Source organism: Hyaena hyaena, unplaced genomic scaffold (assembly GCF_003009895.1).
Source record: "Hyaena hyaena isolate Hyena2069 unplaced genomic scaffold, ASM300989v1 scaffold_204, whole genome shotgun sequence".
Classification (NCBI taxonomy): domain Eukaryota; kingdom Metazoa; phylum Chordata; class Mammalia; order Carnivora; family Hyaenidae; genus Hyaena; species Hyaena hyaena.
This window is the reverse complement of record NW_024080837.1, coordinates 542,578-564,211: the sequence shown is the minus strand read 5'-3', so window position 1 is coordinate 564,211 and position 21,634 is coordinate 542,578. Positions and strand designations below refer to the sequence as shown.

At 39.8% G+C, this 21,634-nt stretch overlaps 1 protein-coding gene across 2 annotated transcripts in view; it reads right to left on the bottom strand.

The window, feature by feature from the left end:
• Positions 1-4,954: 4,954 nt before the first annotated feature.
• The window catches only part of HBS1L (HBS1 like translational GTPase), an 86,453-nt gene continuing 69,773 nt past the window's right edge, over positions 4,955-21,634 (bottom strand). For both annotated transcript variants that reach the window (XM_039242057.1, XM_039242058.1), the window contains 6 exons: positions 20,410-20,514; positions 16,908-16,998; positions 16,349-16,457; positions 9,549-9,649; positions 6,940-7,084; positions 4,955-5,622 (listed from right to left, as the gene is read on the bottom strand). In XM_039242057.1, the coding sequence (XP_039097988.1) occupies positions 5,611-5,622; positions 6,940-7,084; positions 9,549-9,649; positions 16,349-16,457; positions 16,908-16,998; positions 20,410-20,514 (563 nt within the window). In that variant the 3' untranslated portion in view covers positions 4,955-5,610. The remainder of the gene's footprint in view (positions 5,623-6,939; positions 7,085-9,548; positions 9,650-16,348; positions 16,458-16,907; positions 16,999-20,409; positions 20,515-21,634) is intronic.

Here is a 21,634-nt window from a genome sequence, read left to right as displayed (position 1 = left end):
GCTTTGTTTTAATCTTAGAAAAGTAAAAGTTTTGACAGAAAAATATGGTTGTGTTCCCTTTGTGATGTTTTGCCTAAAAATGGCATGCTCTCTTCACGTGCAATCTTGGGGGTCTCTCTGTTCCTCATTTTCATCTATCTGTATTCTAGGAGTGGCTTCCAAGGAAAACTTAGAGATCACCAATTCATTTTCTACAATTTTCACCTTTTTTACAGTCTACAGTGAGTATTTGGATGTTGCTGTTATGATTTAGGTCGGTTCCTATACCATCTCTTTCAGCCTATCATGATTCTCTCCTCAACTCAGCAAAGTCTCCTACGTCTCAGAGACACCACGCAGCAGTTCTAGAAAATTTTTGTTTCCTATGGAACACCTGAAAGAAAGGTTTTTGCCTCCAGCTGCTCAGAACACTACATGTAGGGCTGCCTTTCCCACAGCCCTCTTACTGTTTCACAATCATCTGTAAAAGAAATCTATGGGAGCCCAGTGTTGGAAAGCAGGAAGGTATCACGTGCCCTCAGCCACCTCACAGTCCACTTGGGTGCTGGGCGAATCTCTGGCAGCCAGTTGATTTCCTGTCTGCATTCTGAAAGGCAAGCGCATTTGCATCTCCAAGGCTCGAGAGGCTCACCCAGTTCAGGAAAGACTCCAAAGTGGGGCCCTGGTTTAACAGACATGAGGACAGACAGACGCAGTGCTAGTTTGCTGTTCTTTCTTTTTCCTTCACTATAAAAATAGCCACCTGCACACCCAGCATTAGATTTTTTTTAAAGTTTTATTTATTTTTGAGAGAGAGACAGAGTGTGAGAAGGGCGGGGGCAGAGAGAGAGAGGGAGACAGAATCCGAAGCAGGCTCCAGGCTCTGAGCTGTCAGCACAGAGCCGGATGCCGGGCTCGAACCCACCAGTGGTGAGATCATGATCGGAGCCGAAGTTGTAAGCTCAACTGACTGAGTCACCCAGGCACCCCATACAAGGCATTAGAATAGAAATAAAAGCTTGTAGGGGAGCCTGGGTGGCTCAGTCGGTTAAGCGTCCAACTTCGGCTCAGGTCATGATCTCGCGGTCTGTGGGTTCGAGCCCCGTGTAGGGCTCTGTGCTGACAGCTCAGAGTCTGGAGCCTGGAGCCTGTTTCAGATTCTGTGTCTCCCTCTCTCTCTGCCCCTCCCCAGCTCGTGCTCTGCCTCTCTGTGTCTCAAAAATAAATAAATATAAAAAAAAAAAAAGAAAGAAAAGCTTGTGATTTTCGGTCACTACACACATAGGGAAATAAAAAGCGTTCATCTGCTGCCACCAGCATTCATTCTTTCACTCATTCGACACTTGTTTGTCCTGGAGACGGTTCCAATTGCTGAAAATAATGGTGCAAAACGGAAAAGGTCTCTTTCCTCTTGGGACTGACATCTCAATAGAAGGACAAAGTAATGAATTATACAGTGAATATGGAATTGCAGCCATGAAAGGGTTGTAAGCACACAGGCGAGGTCCATGAAAACACATAGTGACTGATCTACTGTAATCAGGGGCCAGAGCTTCCCTGGAAAGTGACAATGGGCTGGTACGCAGGAGCTGAACCTCATGTTACGTGTAGCCTTCCAATTAATCCTTATCATGTAGTTACATGCCTCATCTCATCCCTAATACTTATTTTTAAAATCTTGAATAGCTTTGGCTTTTTCAAAGAACCAGACTGTAACTTATTCGACCATTCTACGTTTTCTAAGACCCCTGATACAGAAGAGCTTTCAGTGGCTCCAACAAGGGTTTCCGTTGGGTTCTCTCATCCTTGGCCTCCTTGCTCATGTCAGCGTGTGGTTCTGTTGGTTTGTGCCAGCGCAGGTCCCACGGTTAAGATGCTCATTGGTGTGGCTCTTCTTACTGGAGATGGGAGGGTTCTAAGGAACAGTTTTCACTGTTCGTGGGATTTTAAAATGTTGCCAGTTTGGAGGCCAAAAGCTGCCCTCTTGGGTGATTTTGCCAAAGCAAAACCTGCCTCCCTCTCCGTCCCGCCCCCCCATCCCAACTAATTTTTAAATTTGCAGGAGGGAGACTGTGATTTCCAAGCTGAATTACTTTGACTCAAGAGAATCTGTTATATTTCAGCATGAACGGCTCCGCCTCCTCACCCAGTCCCTTCTGCGTTGTCCCGAAGGTACTTTCTCGCTAGACGCTTCCATGTTAATTCTCCTTGGTAGTCTGTGGTACGAAGAACCCCTCCAGGCTGGGCTGTCAGCCCTAGGAAAACCTGGGCTCCAGAGCTCCCTCCTGTGCCTAGAATATAGCGGCTCAGGTTGAGGAAGGAAGGAATGTTTTTCCATTCATGTATTTCTATGGATATTTTAGAGGAAAACTAGAAAGTGATGACCCAATAATTTTTATTGGGTCTTCTTATCTGGAAGGATTGTGTGTATGTGTTCTAGCCATGTAATCTTGACGAATTCCTATAGATCAGGAATGTGCTGGGGACACTCAAATAACTTTGTATTTTTACAACTTTTTTCTTTCTTTCTTTTTAAAGAGAGAGAGAAAGAGTAGAGGGAAGGGGCAGAGGGAGAAACAGAGAATCCTAAGCAAGCTCCACACTCAGCACAGACCCTAATTTGGGGCTCGACCCCACAACCCAGGGATCATGACCTGAGCTGAAATCAAAAGTTGGAAGGTCAAGCAACTCAGCCACCCAGGTGCCTCTTTACATCATTTATTAAAAGCTACTAACATTTCTGTTGAAAAATCTTGATTGCCCTATAAAATAAAAAGATCCTGAGTAATGATCAAAACTACATTAAAAAACAGGGGTGCAAACACACGCACTCTCTCTCAAAATAAATAAACTTTAAAAAGTACATGCTAGAGGCAGTAAAGGAATATATCAAAATATGAGCAGCAGCAATATTTAGGCAATAGAACTACATGTGAATTTTAGTCTTTTCTCCACTTTTCTGTATTTTGCAAATTTTATAAAGTGATGGGTTACACTTTAACAATGGTTAAAATTATTTTTCATCTACATACCTATGGGAGAAAAAAGATTATGTCTAGGAACTGTTCTCTAAAACACCTGTCAAAAACAGAGGGGCTCAAATACTGTCATAAATAACAAATGTATGAAAAAACACTAACGAGTCAAAACATGGATCTATCATGCTTCTAACCTGGTTATTCTGGAGGCAATTGAGCAGGAGAGACTCACAACAAAGCCACTTCTGTGCAGAAACAGAGAAACCATAAATAGGAAGAAGAGAAAGAGTATGGGAAGCAAAAGTGACCCCAGAATGGATGTACTATCAGCCGTACGGATGGAAGATTCCCCCGCAAGCCGAGCTTGCGGGAGCTTGATGTTCGTCACTTAACTCCAACGTCCCACTGCCAGCACACCTCTCCCAGCTAGGTGGGTCCCCTTAATGTCACCACCCCCTTTAACAAAAATCAGTTGAACACATAATAAAAATTGTACACACAAATAAAAAGACTGCACAGAAGTCTTTTTCATCGCCATTTAAGAAGGAAGAAATAAACTTACTCATTTCTACTACTGCGCTTCTGTTTTATGATGCTGAATTCTTATTTACAGTTAATTCTATTGGGGCGGTTAGGTATCCGACTTCAGCTCAGGTCATGGCCTCATGGTTTGTGGGTTCGAGCCCCGTGTCAGGCTCTGTGCTGACAGCTAGCTCAGAGCCTGGGGCCTGCTTTGGATTCTGTGTCGCCCTCTCTCTCTGACCCTCCCTTGCTCACGCTGTCTCTCTCTCTCTCTCTCAGAAATAAATAAAACACTAAAAAGAAAAAAAGAAAAATAATAAAGTTAATTCTATCAACGCCTTATCCAGCACTGAGTGGATGCCTCTTGTTCTGGCCCCACCCCGGCCCTGTCCCAATCCATCTCCCCTGCCTTAAAAGCACCCGGAATCTCCTCCCAATGCTCCCATGATTCTCAGCCTTGCGCTGGGCGTGACACCCATTCACACCCAACTACAAGGGTGCCCCAAGCAAAGAAATTAAACTCAATTCAAGTCAACGGTGAGCCGTTTCTAGAACTTCTGGGAAACAAATGCTCTTTAAACCTGCCCTTGACCTTTATGAACGCTCTGAGGGTCTAGGTGTGGGATGGCAGGGGCCTCTGTACAGACCCTGAGGGAAACCGACATGGGAGAAGGCAGAGCACAGATGAATGGGTCTTTGCTGACACTGTGAGCTGCTCCATCTACATGGAGCCCAAGTCCGGCTACTGCGAGTCTTCCTTTTTGGCTTCCGTCACTTTACGTTAGGGTTTTTGTCAGATCTATCTGTTCAATTCCTGCTTAATAGAATACAAAATTAAACACTTTCTTAGCTTAGCAAGTCCACACTGGAGTGACAACTACCCAAACACCCCCCAGTAAGGGTATGTGTCATACGGGTGTGTCAGCTCTGGGATCATTCACCGGGCAGCACGCCGACGCTCCGGATGGTTTAGCACATGGTTATGCTTCCACAGAATAAAAGAAATGCTGTTGTACAAGGTGAGCCATGAATATACAAATCACACCACTTCCCAGTGAAAGAGTTCATCATACAGTCCATCAAGTCAGAGGCCCAGCCCCAGCTGCGGGTGAATTCGACCCTAACGCAGCTTATACTCAGGAGGCGGCCCCGCAAACGCCTGGTACCTAAATCTACTTTGGAGTCTGCTGTTGCAACTTTAAAGAAAAACATGACTTTCCTCACAGGGGACTTACAGTCTAGAAAGTATGCAAGACAAAGTCAACATGTATGTGATTCTAAAACAGAGAACAAGAGAAACAAATGTATGATTAGAAATGGAGGAGCTGAAATTTGATCTATTGGGGAAAAAAACAAGAATGCATGTGAAAGAGTCAGGAAACTTAGGTGAAAAAGATCCCATAAAACCCCCAAGTCATTTATAGCAATAGTGGCAGAGAACCCCATAAACGGAATCTAAGAAACAAAACGTGATCTGCTGTTATGCTCAAACTAAGGCATTTTATTAGATGGCTTTACACCTTAAATAATATCTTGGTGACCAAAGGGACAGTTTCCAAATGAAGCTTTCAAAGTTCACTTGTTGGAGGGAGAACATTCTTATGCTCAACACAAAACAACTCTTATTATAACTTTCAGCAAATACTTTCTTAGCGTTAACTAAAAAAGACATTGTTCAGATCAAATATTAACTACAACAACCCAGTTTAATTATTTTTCATCAAAATGTGCACAGTAGAGTTGAAAATCAAAAGAGAACACTGTAAACATTTTGTGGTTTGGCTGGAAGTAGAGTTCGTTTCATGATGACTGAACATCTTCTATCTAATACATATTCCTGATAGTTTCCATAAACCTCTGCAAAGTAAATTCATTCACTAACATTTCAAAGGGAAAGTCGAACTTTTTAACTCAAAGTACAATATTAGCCTTTCTTTGCCATTCGGCAGCTTGAAATTTTTGCAGGAGTGCTGATTAATACTTCTTTCCAATTGATTATATCGTTTTAGGTTTCTCTCTCATTTAAAAAAATATCAATTGCACATTGTTCCTTTAACTGAACAACTGGATTCTTTAAAACAGAGGTTATGTATTCCACTGCATTTGGAAACATGGTAGAAATTCTGACTCATCATTCTTTTATCTGTAAGAGAAAAGACAAAAAAGGCGCTATCATTTATTCATTCACATTTTAAGAACAATACAAGGAAAATGGAACTGAAATAATCATTACATCAAGATGAAACTTCTCTTTTTTCCTGCAACTTCTCCCTTCCCTGGTCACACTATTCCTGAGATTTACTACAATCTCTCCACTATAATACTCTTTCAGAAAGAACGCTTTGACGGATTCCGTGTGATGGTGCTGACGTGCATTAGGTAACATTTACTGAGTGCCAATTACTGTGCTGAGCGTTTTGGGTAGACTTTCACCCCACGATGCAGGGAGGTGGGCTCCAGTACCCCGTTTGTACAGGGGAAAGAGCTGAAGGGGAAATGTGCTTGTGCTGCTGGGAACCAGTGGGGTGGTAACAAACTCGGGCAGCTGAACTCCAAGGCCTTTTGTGAGATACATGTATATATGAATTTGGATGCAACATAAAACCCTATGTTCAAAGTAGACACCCCATTCAATGAACGGAATAACTTTCATGTGGAAAATAATCACATGAAGTAATGAAGCCCCCTCTAAAAAATAATGTTCCTAAGAGTTCATCATAATTGTGTGGAAGAACATTTAAGTTACTGAAGTTCTCTGGTCCTCTTCTGGCTATTTCCTCTAGAACTCAACTGCACCTTACATTATACAATAGGTCTCTTTCAGAACATCAATTGAACTTTCTGAATGGATCATTTCAAATGACACTGAGAACCAGTTATTTAAAGAAGAAACAAGAATGAGGGCTCTTCTATTAAGTGAAATCACTTCCCCCAAATTCACTGGACTCTTAAAAATCTGTACTCTTGTAATCTGGATTGCATAGTTTCAAATCTATTTTTCAACAAATTTACTTTAATTTTTAAAAAATGTTTATTTTTGAGACAGATAGATAGACAGAGGAAGCGTGTGTGAGTGAAGGAAGGGCAGGGGGGCTGGAGAGAGAGAATCCCAAGCAGGCTCCTTGATGCCACCGTACAGCCCCCCAGTGGGGGCTAGGTTTTGCGAGCCCTGGGATCATGACCTGAGCCAAAATCAAGAATCGGATACTGAACTGACTGAGCCACCCGGGCGTCCCAAAAGTTACTCCGATAAACATGACTCGTGGGGAAGACAGTTTGGAAGTCTCACTGAAAAGTTCTAGAACCAAACATTTTCTTGCCTTCTTGTAAAAAATTTTTAATGCAAATTTTGTTCTAATACCATAACTGGGTTCCCCTTAAGCCATCAAGTCTCAGTAATCACTCCTCCAAAGCAGGTAGAGAAGACACACCACAGACCCGTAACGGCCCCTGCCGGTACCTCGGTGACCACGCCTGCGGCGACCGTGGAGCCGCCATAGCGCAGCATGAACCGCCCCAGCTCCTTGAAGTCCTTGTACAGCTCGAGCGCCACCGGCCGCTGCGTCTGCAGCTCCACCAAGGCATTCTGGCCTTTGGTCAACAGTCTGTCGAGAAAGGGGGGCGGGGGCGCAGGCACGGATATCCACAGAGGTGAATAATGCAGTAACAAACCGAAAAATAAATATTTCACATTTGACCAACTTTCAAAAACTTAAAAAAAGAAGCTTTTAAAAAATGAAAAGATATGCCTTTGAATTTTTCTGGGTCAGCTGAAAAAAGAAGAGGAATAATTCTCGATTTAAGAAATATTAGCTACATTGTGTGTGTGTGTATTTTTTTAGCCAATCTTCCAACTACAACTCTTGAAGGACCCTAGAACCTAAAATGCTCAAGGACCTCCTGCCAAATCCTCCCCTTCATTCACTCATGTAACTGAGAGGCTCAATATCTAATAAAGTAAGTAAAGAATTTTCACTTAAAAGATGAACATAATATAAAAGTCTAATTGGGCAGATGAAGTGTCAGAAAGTCATGTATAAAGAAGACAATGTCCTAGTGCCAAGAGACTACTCTAAACCTCTGTCGTCCCTTCCCTCCTCTCTCTCTTCTCACATAGGAATAGTAATTCTTTAACAAGGTCTCAAAATAAAATCACATGATTCTTCCACAATATGATGTCTGTAGGAAATGAACAGGGTGGGGGCACAAGCCTGTGTGGAAGCAGTTCCACACAAATACATAAACAAAAAATCCTTCTGCAATGGGCCCTCCCGAACTTACCAAAAGAGTAGATCCCAAAAGGGGACATTTTGAAAACATTCTCTAAATTAATTTTGATGTGATCTAGAAAGAAAACAGCAATAATAAGCTCTCCTTCTGAAATATTAGTTCAGGGAGAGACAGAATAAGCCAAAAAAGTTTTTAAAAAAAAGTATTCCAAAATTTCCAAATGCTGGCTTTGGACAATTTCAGTCCAGAGTCCCAACCTTAAGGAGGGAGAACATTTAATATATTCATCATTTGCACTTAATTTTGTTTCTAGAAAGCTTGATTCCATTCCATACGAAGCAACTGAGTCTATAATATGCCAGCAACGGAAATGAGGGAAGACCAAATGGTGCTTGTGTAAAATAAGCAAAAAGCTACAAATCAGGTGTCAGGGAAAATCGAGATGAGAATATATTAAAACCTAGCATCACTGAGCAGGGAGCAGAAGAAGGGAAGGGAAAATTCATGATGAGTCCATTTTAGATTGAGAATTCTCCAAATCACCTGTGCGGGTCAAACAACCTGGATCCTGCCAAAAAATAATATAATATATGTGAACCAGCTGATGAGGTTAAAATCCTGACTCTGCTCCCTTGCTGGCTCTGTGAACTTGAACACGTTACATAATTTCTCTAAGCCTCGGTTTCCTTATCTGAAAAATGGGTAAAATGGTATGTGCTTCATAAGGTTGCTGAGAATATAAACCATGTAAAAGCAACCCGGAGAGAGCCTAGAAAACAGCAGGACTTCAGGAAGGTCAGCCATTAGTTACAGTTCTCAGGAATTGTGAAATTATGGACTTTAAAGTCTCAGGTTAAACAGGAAGAAGGATCAGTGGCAACAGAGACTGCGGTGAGCACAGAACTGTCAAATCACTACGCTGTACACCTGAAACTAATATAACAAGAACTATTTAGGAACTAACTTCAAGAGAGAGATGAAGTAACACTTTCTCCCTAACTAATGGAAAAGCAGGCATGAGTATAGAGTAGTGTGCAGACTCTCTTCACCTATTAGCCCGGTAACCACCTCTGGCCTCTTACCAGGTGCAAATGAGGAGGAACACCCAAAGGCTGAAAAGAAGGGGATTTTGGGTGGGATTCCCCACAGGGCTGAAACGAGGAAAACCCCAAAGCTGAAGCAGCCAAGCCAAACTGTGGTTAGCTAGCCTTTAGCTGAATTAGGGTATGAAACTTAAGATTCTCAGGAAGCACTTCCTTTGAAAAATCCCAACCTTGTCCAAGCCAAAGGGAATTGTCCCCATTGAGGCCTGGATATTAATGATAATCAGAGGGAAACAACGTGGTGGCGATCACCTCAGCTTAAAGCTCCAAGAGGAGTCTGAGCAGAAAGAACATTTCTAGGTGGGGGGAACAAACTAGAAACTACAGAGTATGCAATAGTTTTTGCCTCGAGTATTGTTAGCATATGGAATGATTCCTATTAAGGAGATGACAAGAAAGTTAAGAGGACCACTCGGGGTAATTTGGAACTGGTGGCTAGGCATGATTGAAATTCATTCTTTAAAATGTAGAACTGGCTTTTTTCAGTGCCTTTATTTTTACATCTTCAATACCTAGGGCTTGACACATACATGCAAATGTACACTAACATCTCTATTCACAATCCACATCCCATACCTAGATGGAAGCTTAGATATGTGATTTGTGTTTATTTTAATCTAGTTTTTGAAAAGAAAGATTTCTGGAACAAGGAAAATTAGATTTCACTGATCACAAAGAGAAATACTATAAAAATGAATTAATGAGTGAAAAATTTGCTCAATTTTAAGACACTCACTTTGGCTTCTTCTTTGTGACTTCACCCGTGCTTTTGTTTAAGACGCTAATCAATCGTTTAATAACGGCAGGCTCACTGACAGTCTGGTAGTGTAACAGCACCTGAAACAAAAAACTGTCCTGTGAAAACTCTCTCTGCCGTACACCCGTGGCCTCTTCTTCCGGTGTCAAGTTCCATCGATTCACACACTCAGCACTCCTGCCGGGGGCTCTCAGAGTCTCCAGCTACTTCCTGAGTCCTACCATTCTGATCCGGGTGCTCCTTCACTGGCTAAGGGAAGAAGGTCACAGGAGCCAGTTCAAGTCTCTCCTCCACTACTTACTTGGGTTACCCAGTGACACCTTCCTTTACAGGATTGAGTAGGGAACCGAACAAGATCAGAGACTGTGCCTGGTGCAGTAGATGCTCAGCAGAGGCAAACTGCTCCACCACAAAAATGAGGGAAGGGGGATCATGTGATATTCAGCAGCAGTTAATGTATTCATTGTTGGATAATGAGAATAAAATATTACATGGTTGTTTAGACAGGCTTTGCACTCAGGACTAATTCTACACTTTCCAAGTCTGTAATTTGGGGCAAGTCTTTTTATTTAAAAAAAAATAATGTTTATTTTTTTTTGAGAGAGAAGGAGAAACAGAGACAGTGCAAATGGGTGAGAGGCAGATGAAGAAAGAGATGCAGAATCCAAAGCAGGCTCCAGGCTCTGAGCTGTCAGCATAGAGCCTGACGCTGGGCGTGAACTCCTGAACTATGAAATCGTAATCTAAGCTGAAGTCTGATGCTTACCGACTGAGTCACACAGGTGCCCCACAGGGGCAAGTCCTTTTAAAGCCCTTTATCCCCAACACCTCCAGCCTCAGGTTCCTTATCAATGAGGCAAATCGGATTACTGAAGTGGTGAATATTCAGTTAATTGGTGATCTTAGATAACAGCTATTACTGTTCATGTTTTATATGAAAGTAAGTTTAATATCAAAAAGGTTAAGCAACTTAACACGGCCATGTTGTAGGTTTCAAAGGTGAATTCTATATGCTGAGGTCAACTAGGGTAAGAGTTACACTGGCTATCCTCATTCAAATAATAAGCACTAAATGTGCAATCTGTCTATGGTTGGGTATAGTGGGAAGACCAAATATTCAGGAAGTTGCAGAGCTATCAAAGTTTAACTGGTCTGAAAAACCATTTTATGCTGTTGGCTTGGAAAAACAGACTTGTCTACTACTATGAAACTTCCTGGCTGGAACGGTGCATTCAGAAAAGAGAAATACGAGGGGAACTTGTGGATGCACAATCCTGGGCTCTGTAACTTTCTAGGAACCCTAGTCTTTCAATCAGCACTTTGCTCATTCTACTTCTGTCCAGGACAATGCTGCCCTCAGTTCAGGACAATCCTCTCTCATCTGAATTAAAATACAGGCTCCTTCCTGGTCTCTCGCCACCGTTCTTCTCTCTCCCTCGCCCGGTCTTCTAACGTCTACCAGACTGATTTTCTAAAAGATAAATTTAATAATACATCCTTGCTTTTTAAAACCATGGAAACTTTAATTCCACTAGAAGGCACCAAAGCCCTTCTCAACGTGACCCTCACTTACCTCTCCAGCCTCATCTCTTCTCTATCCTCTCTTCCATTCTCTGTTCCAGACATCTAGAGCTTCCACTCCCTACCGGTATCACGCCCTTTCTAACCTTTAGGCTTTTACATACACGGTGCCTCTGGCTAAGCCACAGCCTCTGTCCCCGCAGCTTCATTTGGCTAACTCCTACTCATGCTACTCCGCCTCTCCTAGAGTACAGCATCCCTTCCTGCAAGAAGCCTCACCCTGGTCTGGGCTGCATACCTTCCTCTGTGTCCTATAATCCACGACACAACCTCTCACTTTTATTGTAGCTGCTGTTTTAAGTGTCAGTCATCCCATGTAAATATGAACTCTATGAGAAAAGGAACTATGTATACCAGTGCCAGATATTTAAAAAAATTTTTTTTCTAATGTTTATTTATTTTTGGGAGACAGAGAGACAGAGTGCAAGCAGGGGAGGGGCAGAGAGAGAGGGAAACACAGAATCTAAAGCAGGCTCCAGGCTCTGAGCTTGTCAGCACAGAGCCCAACGCGGAGCTTGAACCCACAAGTGGTGAGATCATGACTCGAGCAGAAGTCGGCTGCTCAACCGACTGAGCCACCCAGGCACCCCGGGATATTTAATCAGCACTCAGTAGATATTTATGAAATCAATGTAAGAATGAAGAAATAAAAACACCTAAAACACATGGAGAAATCAGTCATGTGGTTTTGCTTCTTTGTTTCTTTTTTAAGGCACAACTGAACCTCCATTACTCTACAAAGGCAAATTAGTTTTTGTTTTGTTTTGTTTTTTTATCAATGACATTTGACCATTATAAACTGGAAACATTCCAGAAAAATTTAATGACCGACTCTTATGGGGAAAACCTTCCATAATGCACGGTAAAGTTATATTTGTGCCTCCAACACCGTCAGCCATCAAAGAGGACCAATGTGTAACGTAAATGTAGGTCTACAAATCTAAGAAACTATTTCTTTTGCAACAAACAGGTAAACAAGGAGAAATCCCCTTACTTGGTTCAGGTGTGACTTAAGAAATCAGTACTGGACTCCATCCAAGGCTCACCAAATTTGAAAGAACAAAAGGCACATGAACGTAGTTAAGTTTCTTCTAATTCTGGAGAGCTATGTGTCGGTTCCATCCAATTAGGTGGATGAAGAATGGGTGTAGCAGTTTGGGGTCGGTTTTGTGTGTGTATGTTTGTGTGTGTGTGTGTGTGTGTGTGTGTGCGCGCGCGCGTGTGTGTGTGTGTGTGTGTGTGTTATGTCTACAGCATCTTACAGGTAGTAGCTCAAACAAAACAAAACATCCTTTGGGGAACACGAGTAAAAAAATCTACATGCCAAGTAAGTGGAAAGTAACTGTATATCATCTAACATTTAATTTGCATTATATATAACCAAAGTCATCTATAATTCAAGCCAGTATTCAGCATAATATAAAAGGAGAAGGAAGTACTGGATCTCAAAGTGAAAAGTGCTGCGTATGAGTCCCGGCTTAATCACTTATTATTCAGACAGCCCCCACACCCGAGTCTCCAATTCCTCATCTTTAAGTGCAGACAACACTAACAGAAGTCTACAATCTTATCTGCAATTCAAAAATCCAAAAGACTGAAAACCTAAGTTTTTCTTGATTCTGCTATAACCCATTTAAGCGGTAAAAGAGGATTTGAAGTAGGCAATTTACAGTCCTTATTGATTTTACTTGGCATTAAGAAGCTGTGGTACAGAATTATTAGCAATGTTTGATTACAGGGTACTGCCCCATCATCTGTTAGGGGTTTTACCATACATGCATCATATCACCTTTCTATACTCGGAATATTTCTGAATTCTGAAACACACTAGCTTGAAGAGTTTCAGGTAAGGGTTGGGACTCTACTTCATGTGGGGTTGTGAAAATAAAATTATCTAGTGTTTTATAAACTGAAACGAGCTACATAATCTGTTAGGTGGTAACATAAGTCACATTATTATTTTCCTTACACTTGTAGGTGACCTATATTTTAAAATTATCAAGGCATATATGGTCAATTAGTTTGCAACAAGGAGGCTAAGATCACTCAATAGAGAAGGACAGTCTTTACAATAAATGGTGGTGGGAAAACTGGGTAATCCTCATGGAAAAGAATGAAGATGAAGCCTTACTTTACCCATGTACAAAAATTAATTCAAAATGGATCAAAGACTCAAACAAAAGAATGAAAACTATGAAACTCATAGAAGAAAACAGAGAGGGAAGTTTCCTTGATGTTGAATCTGGCAATGATTTCTTATATATAACACCAAAAGTATCAGCAACAAAAGATAAACAGGACCTCATCAATATTAAAAACTTTTGTACATCAAACAGCACTATTAAGAGATCAAAACGACAACCCACAGAATGGAAGAAAATATCTGCAAATCACACGTCTAACAAGGGATTAATACCCAAAATATAAAGTAGTGAGAAGATAGTCAACATCACTAACCATTAGGGAAATGCAAATCAAAACCATGATGAAATACCACTCACTTCACAACCATTAGTTTGTCTATCTGACTCTTGATTTTTGGCTTGTTAGGATCTCATGGTTTGTGAGTTCGAGCCCCACAACAGGCTTTGCACTGACAGCATCCACAGCCTGCTTGGATTCTCTCCTTCAAAATAAATAAACTTTAGAAACAGTGAAAAAAGCCGACAACAACAAAAATCACCCACACCCTCCCTCCCTCCTTCTCCCCCGCCCTATACACACACTAACAACTCTTGGTGAGGAAGTGGAGAAAAGAGAACACTTGTACACTGCTAGAATGAATGTAAAAATGGCACAGCCACTGTGGAAAACAGTTTGGTGGTTCTTCAACAAGTGAAACACTGAATTACCATGTGACCCAGCAATTCCACTCCTAGGTATACACTCAAAAAAACTGAAGGAAAAAAAAAAGGGGGCTCAAACAGATACTTGTATGCCAATGTTCAAAGAAGCATTATTCACAACTGCCAAAAGATGGAAACAACCTCAATGTCCATCAAAGCATGAATGGATAAACGATAGATACATGGCATACACATACAATAGAATGCTATTCAACCTTAAAAAGAAATGAAATTCTGACAATGTGTTATAATATTTATGAACTCAGAAAACATTATGCTAAATGAAGTAAGTCAGACACAAAAGGACAAAATTGTATGAATCCACTTACACGAGGGACTTGGGTAGGCAAATTCATAAAGAAAGAAAGTAGAACAGCGGTCACCAAGGAAAAGGGGAAGGGGTAGCAGGGAGTTATTGTCTAGTGGGTACAGAGGGTCAGTAAGGGATGAGGAAAAAGTTGTGGAGATGGTGGTGTTCAGGGCCGCACAATAACGTGAGTGTACTAAATGCCACTGAACTGCACACTTAAAAATGATTAAAATGGTAAATTTTATGTTACCAAATATTTTACAACAAAAAAAGCATGAATTTAGTTAGCATCTAGCCCATTCTTCTATTTTTCTTCTTAAATAGAGCTTACCATACAAACTAAGAGACACCAATACATTTATGTAGTGTTGAGAAGTGAGTCCCTAAATAGCAAAATTTTAATCACTTGGGAAGCCTTTTCTTGGTTTAAAACTAAAATAAATAAACCAACAAACAAAAACTGAAGGTTTCATCCCACAAGGGGTAGATTAAATGGCAAAACATGACTGTTTTCTTCTGAAACAAATTTCGTCCTCGTATTCGTGAATCAATATACGCGGGTGTAATCTCATAAAGGAACGCTGACAAACTTTCAATTCATACTTATTTTTAAGAAACTACAGTAGACAGGAAGACAGTATTACTATTCAAAGTAACTACTGACCTCTTGCCCTTTCTACCTCTCCAATGGCAACAATTACTGCTGCATGAGTAAAAACGCGCAGTCACCCACCGCTCCAGTTTCTCTCCACTGGACATACTGCTTTCTAAGAACGAGTGCCATTCATTCATAGCGATTAAGCTGTGGTTTCTTGCCTTTTAAAGAAGGATTCTGAATATTTAAAAATTAAATATTTTCAACTAAAAACGTTTTTTGGAGAGAAAATTGTATTCTTTTTTTAGCATCTGGGAGAAATGGAATATGATTAACGCTAAAATTCTTGAACAGTATCTTATACTTTTTATGTGACCAAATTTACATAGAAACAATTACAAAGAATTATAATCAAAGCACGTGGTTATTTCAAAGGTGTATAAGTATAAAATGAATTTAAATACGCTAATAAATTTATTCCCAACCTCTAAAACACGATCGCTAACTAAATTAAATTTAAAGGTCAATTACTACTACTGTCTTACTTTCACCTCAAAGGTGCATCAATTGCTGAAAAGGATCTGTTTATATTTTCAAAGGCAAGCCATTTAATTCCACTGAGAAATAGTTTTTATTGTCGTGCAAATCTGTACTATATGAGTTGACCAAGGGAAAAAAAAGTCTAACAGGGAAAACCTCATTTGTTAAGTGGCAAAAGCAAAGTATCAAACTCTAAACACAGGATGGCCCCAACATCTGAAACAAAAATTACACATAAAAGAAGAAACCCATGCGATTTACAGGCAGTGTATCTTGTGGCTAAGTAACACTGGAGCATAAGAATTCTTCTCCTTCTCATAAACGTGTGTATTCACATGATGCTGGCAAACGATAACCTACAAACTAACCTTACAGCCTGGAGGGTCTGAATGTGCTGCTTTAGCCCAATTAAAGCTAACCCTGTGTCACGCATCCCCAGAATATACTCATAAATATCAACGGCTGGACAACCTGCACACATAAAAATAAACTAAAATGTAAAATGTGGAGATATTTATGTATTATGCAATTACAGAGTACTCTTATTTTCTATGTGTTTTCCAAAGTTTTCTTTAACAATATATTACTTTAATAATCAGAAACACTATAAATAAGTGTATTAAAACCAGAACCCAAAGACATAATCTAAGATTAGTCAGGTAACCTTAGAACACAGTAAAATGTCTTCTTAATGCCTCTCTGAAAAAATCTCCAGGCTCAAGGACCAAAATGAAAAAATACAAATGACTGTCAAAGTCCAATTTCATGTCTTCCTGGATTAGGGTATTATTAGGTGGTTAGTTGAAAATAACTATAATAGCATTACTCGCTTGTAAATTAAGCTACACTTTTTAAGATGAAGTTACTTTGAATTTATGAAAACAGCAACAAACATTTTGAAACTTACAGGAAATCCTTTAGTGATAGGAATTTCAATATTAAAGATGAGGATCCGAGCTCTGAAACGAGTGCAAGCTTTGATGGGTTCTTTGGGGCCACAGAATATGCAGCCAACACTGCAACGGAACAGAGAGAGAGAGAGAGAGAGAGAGAGAGAGAGAGAGAGAGAGAGGAAGAGAAGGTACTTGAGGACAAATATATACACATCCAATAGGAGCTTCTCTAAAACCATTAACAAAGTAAAACAATCTAGTAAATTGGGGACTTTTTCTAAATACTCCCTTCTGGGTTAAGGCAAAGTTTTATACCATTACTAACCTTCCACCCTTTTCATACGTTACAGCTTTCACTTCAAGAACACGTCAAGTACACGTGCTGACATGTACTAACTTCAGTTTTAAACAGATTTTGCTCATCTTTCTTACATTTCTACAAGTGCCTATTTTTGGCCAAATGAAATTCGAAATTAATACTCATTCTTTCAGTTCAGGGCGTGAGTTGCAAAATTTATGTTTTGAGGTCCTACATCCAAAACAATGGTCGCTTAAACTCATTTTCTCACTTACTTGATCTTGATGATATCCATGCCAACCAGCGTAAGACTAACATGATCACCTGCTGCCGCCCAATCGACGGGTTCATCGTGCAGAGTGATTCCTGGAAATGAGTAAGAACCAAAGCATACAGTGAAACACCTCGATATCAAACCATAACAACCAAGAGGGCCTGGCTGATTTATGCCTCATCAGTCACTACTCATCATTTTCAATATGAATGGGATGAGAATGAGAAGTGTAACTGTGAGCGTTGAGGAAACACACTTCCTCTAGACTTGACTCTTCTAGAACACCACCCTAAACATAAGGTGACTTGTACTTGTCCAAAAAAAGGCTGATGTCTGCTTATTTAATCAAGTTAAAACTCATTTATACAACTGGTATAATCATTAAACATGCCCCATTCAATTCGTTCTCTTATATTAACAGATGCATGCATAATACTGTAGTTCAAATTACTTAATAACATAAAATATAAGACTAGGGAAGGTGTACAGTAGTATTTTATTCTCTGAGTAACCCTTGGGGCATCAGTGCTCAGTCAGATGGTGCTCCTGACAGGCCCCTTCACTACTCCTGGCTCACAAGAAATGCTTCCCAGAGAGCAGAGAGAGATACCCACAATGCTAACCGGTTACATGAAAAGTGTAAGGATATTTAATTTAAAAATGATCCCAGGGAGGGGCGCCTGGGTGGCTCGGTTGGTTAAGCGTCCGACTTCGGCTCAGGCCATGATCTCACGGTTGATGGGTTTGAGCCCTGCGCGTCAGGCTCTGTGCTGACAGCCAGCTCAAAGCCTGGAGACTGTTTCAGATTCTGTGCCTCCCTCTCTTTCTGACCCTCCCCTGCTCATGCTGTCTCTCTCTCTCTCAGAAATAAATAAAACATTAAAAAAAATTTTTAAAAATGATCCCAGGTGTCTCTATATACCTTACTACCTAGGGATAATCCTGGAGAACAATTACAAAGGACATCACTCAGTTACCTTATTCAAAAGCTATTAAAAGGTATCTCATATTTTCTGATTCTATGGGGCAAATTAATGGGCTAAGTTCCTTTCCACTAGAACTTGAACCTTCTGATGAAGACAGTTTGTAGTCTGCTATGAAAGTTCTTAATGGACATGTTTTTAGTCAATTATAACTCACCCATATCTTTCTCAAAATACTTATCTTTTCCCATGTAGCATACTCTTAAGAAACTCTGAAGTAAGTTTCTTTTAGACTTTTTATGAGTTCAAGGAGAACTTTAAGAGCTCTGAGACAACCTATAGTTATATTTAAAAGTTTATGTATGTATACATCTGCATTAATCTAAGAGGAGCCATAACTTTCATCACGGCATCAGAGGTTCTTGACTCCAAAAACTGTTAACAATTGTGGTATTCAGGAATGTTTGTTAAATTTTCAACTAATTAAATTTAGTTTTTAAATGCAAACAAAGTGGTCATATCTGATATTTGCTATAAAATGTGGAACTGAAGGAAGGAGCTGGCTACTTACATTCAACAGAGATTGCCTTTAGCATAAGATTTTGAAGAGTTTTATACTAGAAGTTCAATTAGCAATTTAAGATTTAGTAGGGGCAATCTATAATCTGATTTTCTTCCTCCGAATATGTTACACTGTACTATATATAATACTAATCTTCTTAAGGACCTTCTTCATTGGATAGACATCACACAAAGAAGTACTTTTTTAACACTCCATAAACTCGATGTGTTAATAAAATGAAAACCATTTCTTGGTAGCAGATTTAGTCACTTCTTTTAGGAGATGCTACTGGTTACTGATAGAATTGTTGAGATAGAAGGGTGCACTGAACAATTAACTAAATCAAGCAAAAGCAACAGAGTTAGACATTGAGGACTGAGAGGCGCCTGGGTAGCTCAGTCAGTTAAGCATCTGATTTCAGATCAGGTCATGATCTGATCTCACAGTTCCTGATTTCGAGCGCTGCATCGGACTCCGTGTTGACAGCTCGAGCCTGGAGCCTGCTTCGGATTCTGTGTCTCCCTCTCTCTCTGCCCCTCCCCTGCTTGCACTCTGTCTCTCTCTCAAAAATAAGTACTCAGGTACTTCTGATACAGCTTAAAAGATTAAGATTAAAGATAAAGAGCTTTTCTGGTGGGGAAGAGACAGGAAGAAGAGAGGGAAAGAATGTGGGACTTCCAGAGGTAAATTATGATACTAGAGGTCACAAAAGAGCCAGTCTGTTAGGTCCATGATAATTTTAGGACCATGGTTTTAGTTTCAAGTCATGTCTATTGATTATTTTAAAAATTCCTATTCTCTAAAAACCTCATTACCCTACAAAGAAATTAGTATTTCAAAAGCGTTGTTGCTTTTGATCACTTTGAAAAACAGTAAGAGGTCTGACCTCGCAAATAATAGATCAATGGAAAATGATTCATTTTTAAAAAGCATGCATTACTTTTTATCTAAACAGAATTTTCATGATCCCTAAGCCAGCAGAAAGAGAAAAGCAAAATGGAAATAACTTTGGCTTCATCTTTAAATTTGTTCTAAATTCTGTTTCCAAAACAGATATTCATTAATTACTTAGACTCTAAGAAATCTGCTTTTAAAGAAAGCAAATTAATTTTTTTAAATGTCCATTCAAATTTATCAACCAGTCAGGTATAACTGGATATAAACTATAAATAAGAGTAACAGAGGAAAAGTATTGAAATTTCAAAACTTGTAACATTCCCAGTATACTGTAGCTTAAAATTATTACAACTTGTTACTTTGAAGTATAAAACTGAACAGTGAGGTCTATGTTGAAGTTGGAAGCTTAGTTGGAAACTAGATTAAGGTTTAAGGTAAGTACAGAATTATAAACTTCTAAGCAGAATTCAGAACAACAAGTACACTTGTAAGGTCAAAAGATTAGAAAATAAAAATAGTTATTGGTCAGTATGAAAGGTCATATATTACATGTGGGAAGCAGTAATTCTGGCACGTTAGTTCAATTTCTCTTTTTAACATGAGGATTCTCTGCATTTGCATCTTATTTTCTTAGGTCTTTCTGCAAAAAACCTTTTTTTTTTGGTATAAACATGATTAAACTGTTAACTTATAGTAATTCTGAAATACATATTTCAAAACAACTCAGTATATAGCAAGCAGTCTGCTTTGTTACTGACTGTTTAGTGCCAGGATGGGGTTAGATTTAATTTCTGCCGGTGAATACTATTTTCAATGTATCTGTCAGGTGTCTATGCATCTGGTTAGATCCTAACCAGGCTTTTAGAATCAGTGTCAGAAAAAAAAAAAAAGAAATGCTACCACAGTTAGAATGTTCTATGTACATTTATACACACATAGTCACAACAGAAAAAATCGTTTAATGTTTTCACATTTTTATCTTCAACAGTTAGTATCATTTTGACAGTCAGTTACAATTTCACTAAGAGGTTATTTACTTAGGAGTTAATAACTAAACTACTTTAAAAAATCTGCTGTCTCAACTTAAAGGTTTTCAGCACAAGAATCTTGCAGAGGAATACCTTTTGCAGTACAAGTTTCATTAGGAGGCATTGCTAGTAGTCGGTCACCAGTCTGGATATAACCAGCTTCAATTTTACCAGTTACACAAAATCCAGATCCTTGATCTGCAAAATATGCCCAAATCTTACAATTCATGTAGCCACGTTATCTCACGATTCATGCTGTTAGCTATGTTCAGTTCCCTCGTAGTTATATAAAACTAATAGTTCAATGAACATTAAGCAATGATCATTCAGAACTTTTAACATATCTACTAAATATGGCATACCACATTCTACTCTAGATCTTCTTACAAATAAAAATATTCATGTTACAAAAAGGGAGATTCATTCCTCTTTCAAATATTTAGTTAGTGTTTACCAAGTACCAAGCCATGTGCTAACCTCTAGGAATAAAGAGATGAAAATATAAGCCCCTACCTGTAAAGTGGTTTACTCTAGTGAAGAGAAACACAAAAACAATTACACTGTCCAGAGACAAGTATAACTTAGAATGTACAATGAGAACAGAAAGAGGTACAACTGAAGAATTCATGATGAAGGGGAATGGCTGCCTTTAGCTGGGCACTCAGAAGGAGAAAGAACAAGAGTTCATAAGGTACTTGTGTATATGGGTAGGGGAAGAAGGAAAACACCGCTGACCCAGGATACTATATAAGCAAAGGCAGAGTCATAACCAAATGTGAGATGTGCGAAGACCCATGTGTCATTTACAGGGAATGTTTATGGGACCACATGGAATACAGAGAGGAAGGCAAGACATGAGGCAACGGGGGTAGGTGAAGGGCAAACATTAAAGAGGCCTTATAAATCATACTCAGGGCTTGAATTTCATCCTCAGTTAAGGAACAGGAAGCCAGTAAAGAAATGTGAACAGAGAAGTGACATGATGGTATTTCTGTGTTAGAGAGGAGGGGGGACTGACTACAGACTGGAAGCAAACTCAAGAATGTGGGAAGAAGTTATGCTAGATTTAAGGTGAGGAGGTAGATGAGGGATGATGGCAAAAAGGGGACGTCTAAGATGATGGTGAATTAAATGTGAGATGGGAAATTAAGGAACAAGGCCCATTTTAGCTTTGGTGGATTTGAAGTGCCTACTGGACATACAGCTGGAGTCGGGGGCATCCAGGGGCATCAATCACATCAAATCCCATGAGAATGGGACCCTGGGAGCACACGCCCTGTGGAGATGTCCAGCAGCAGTTAGCATACGTATCAGGAGA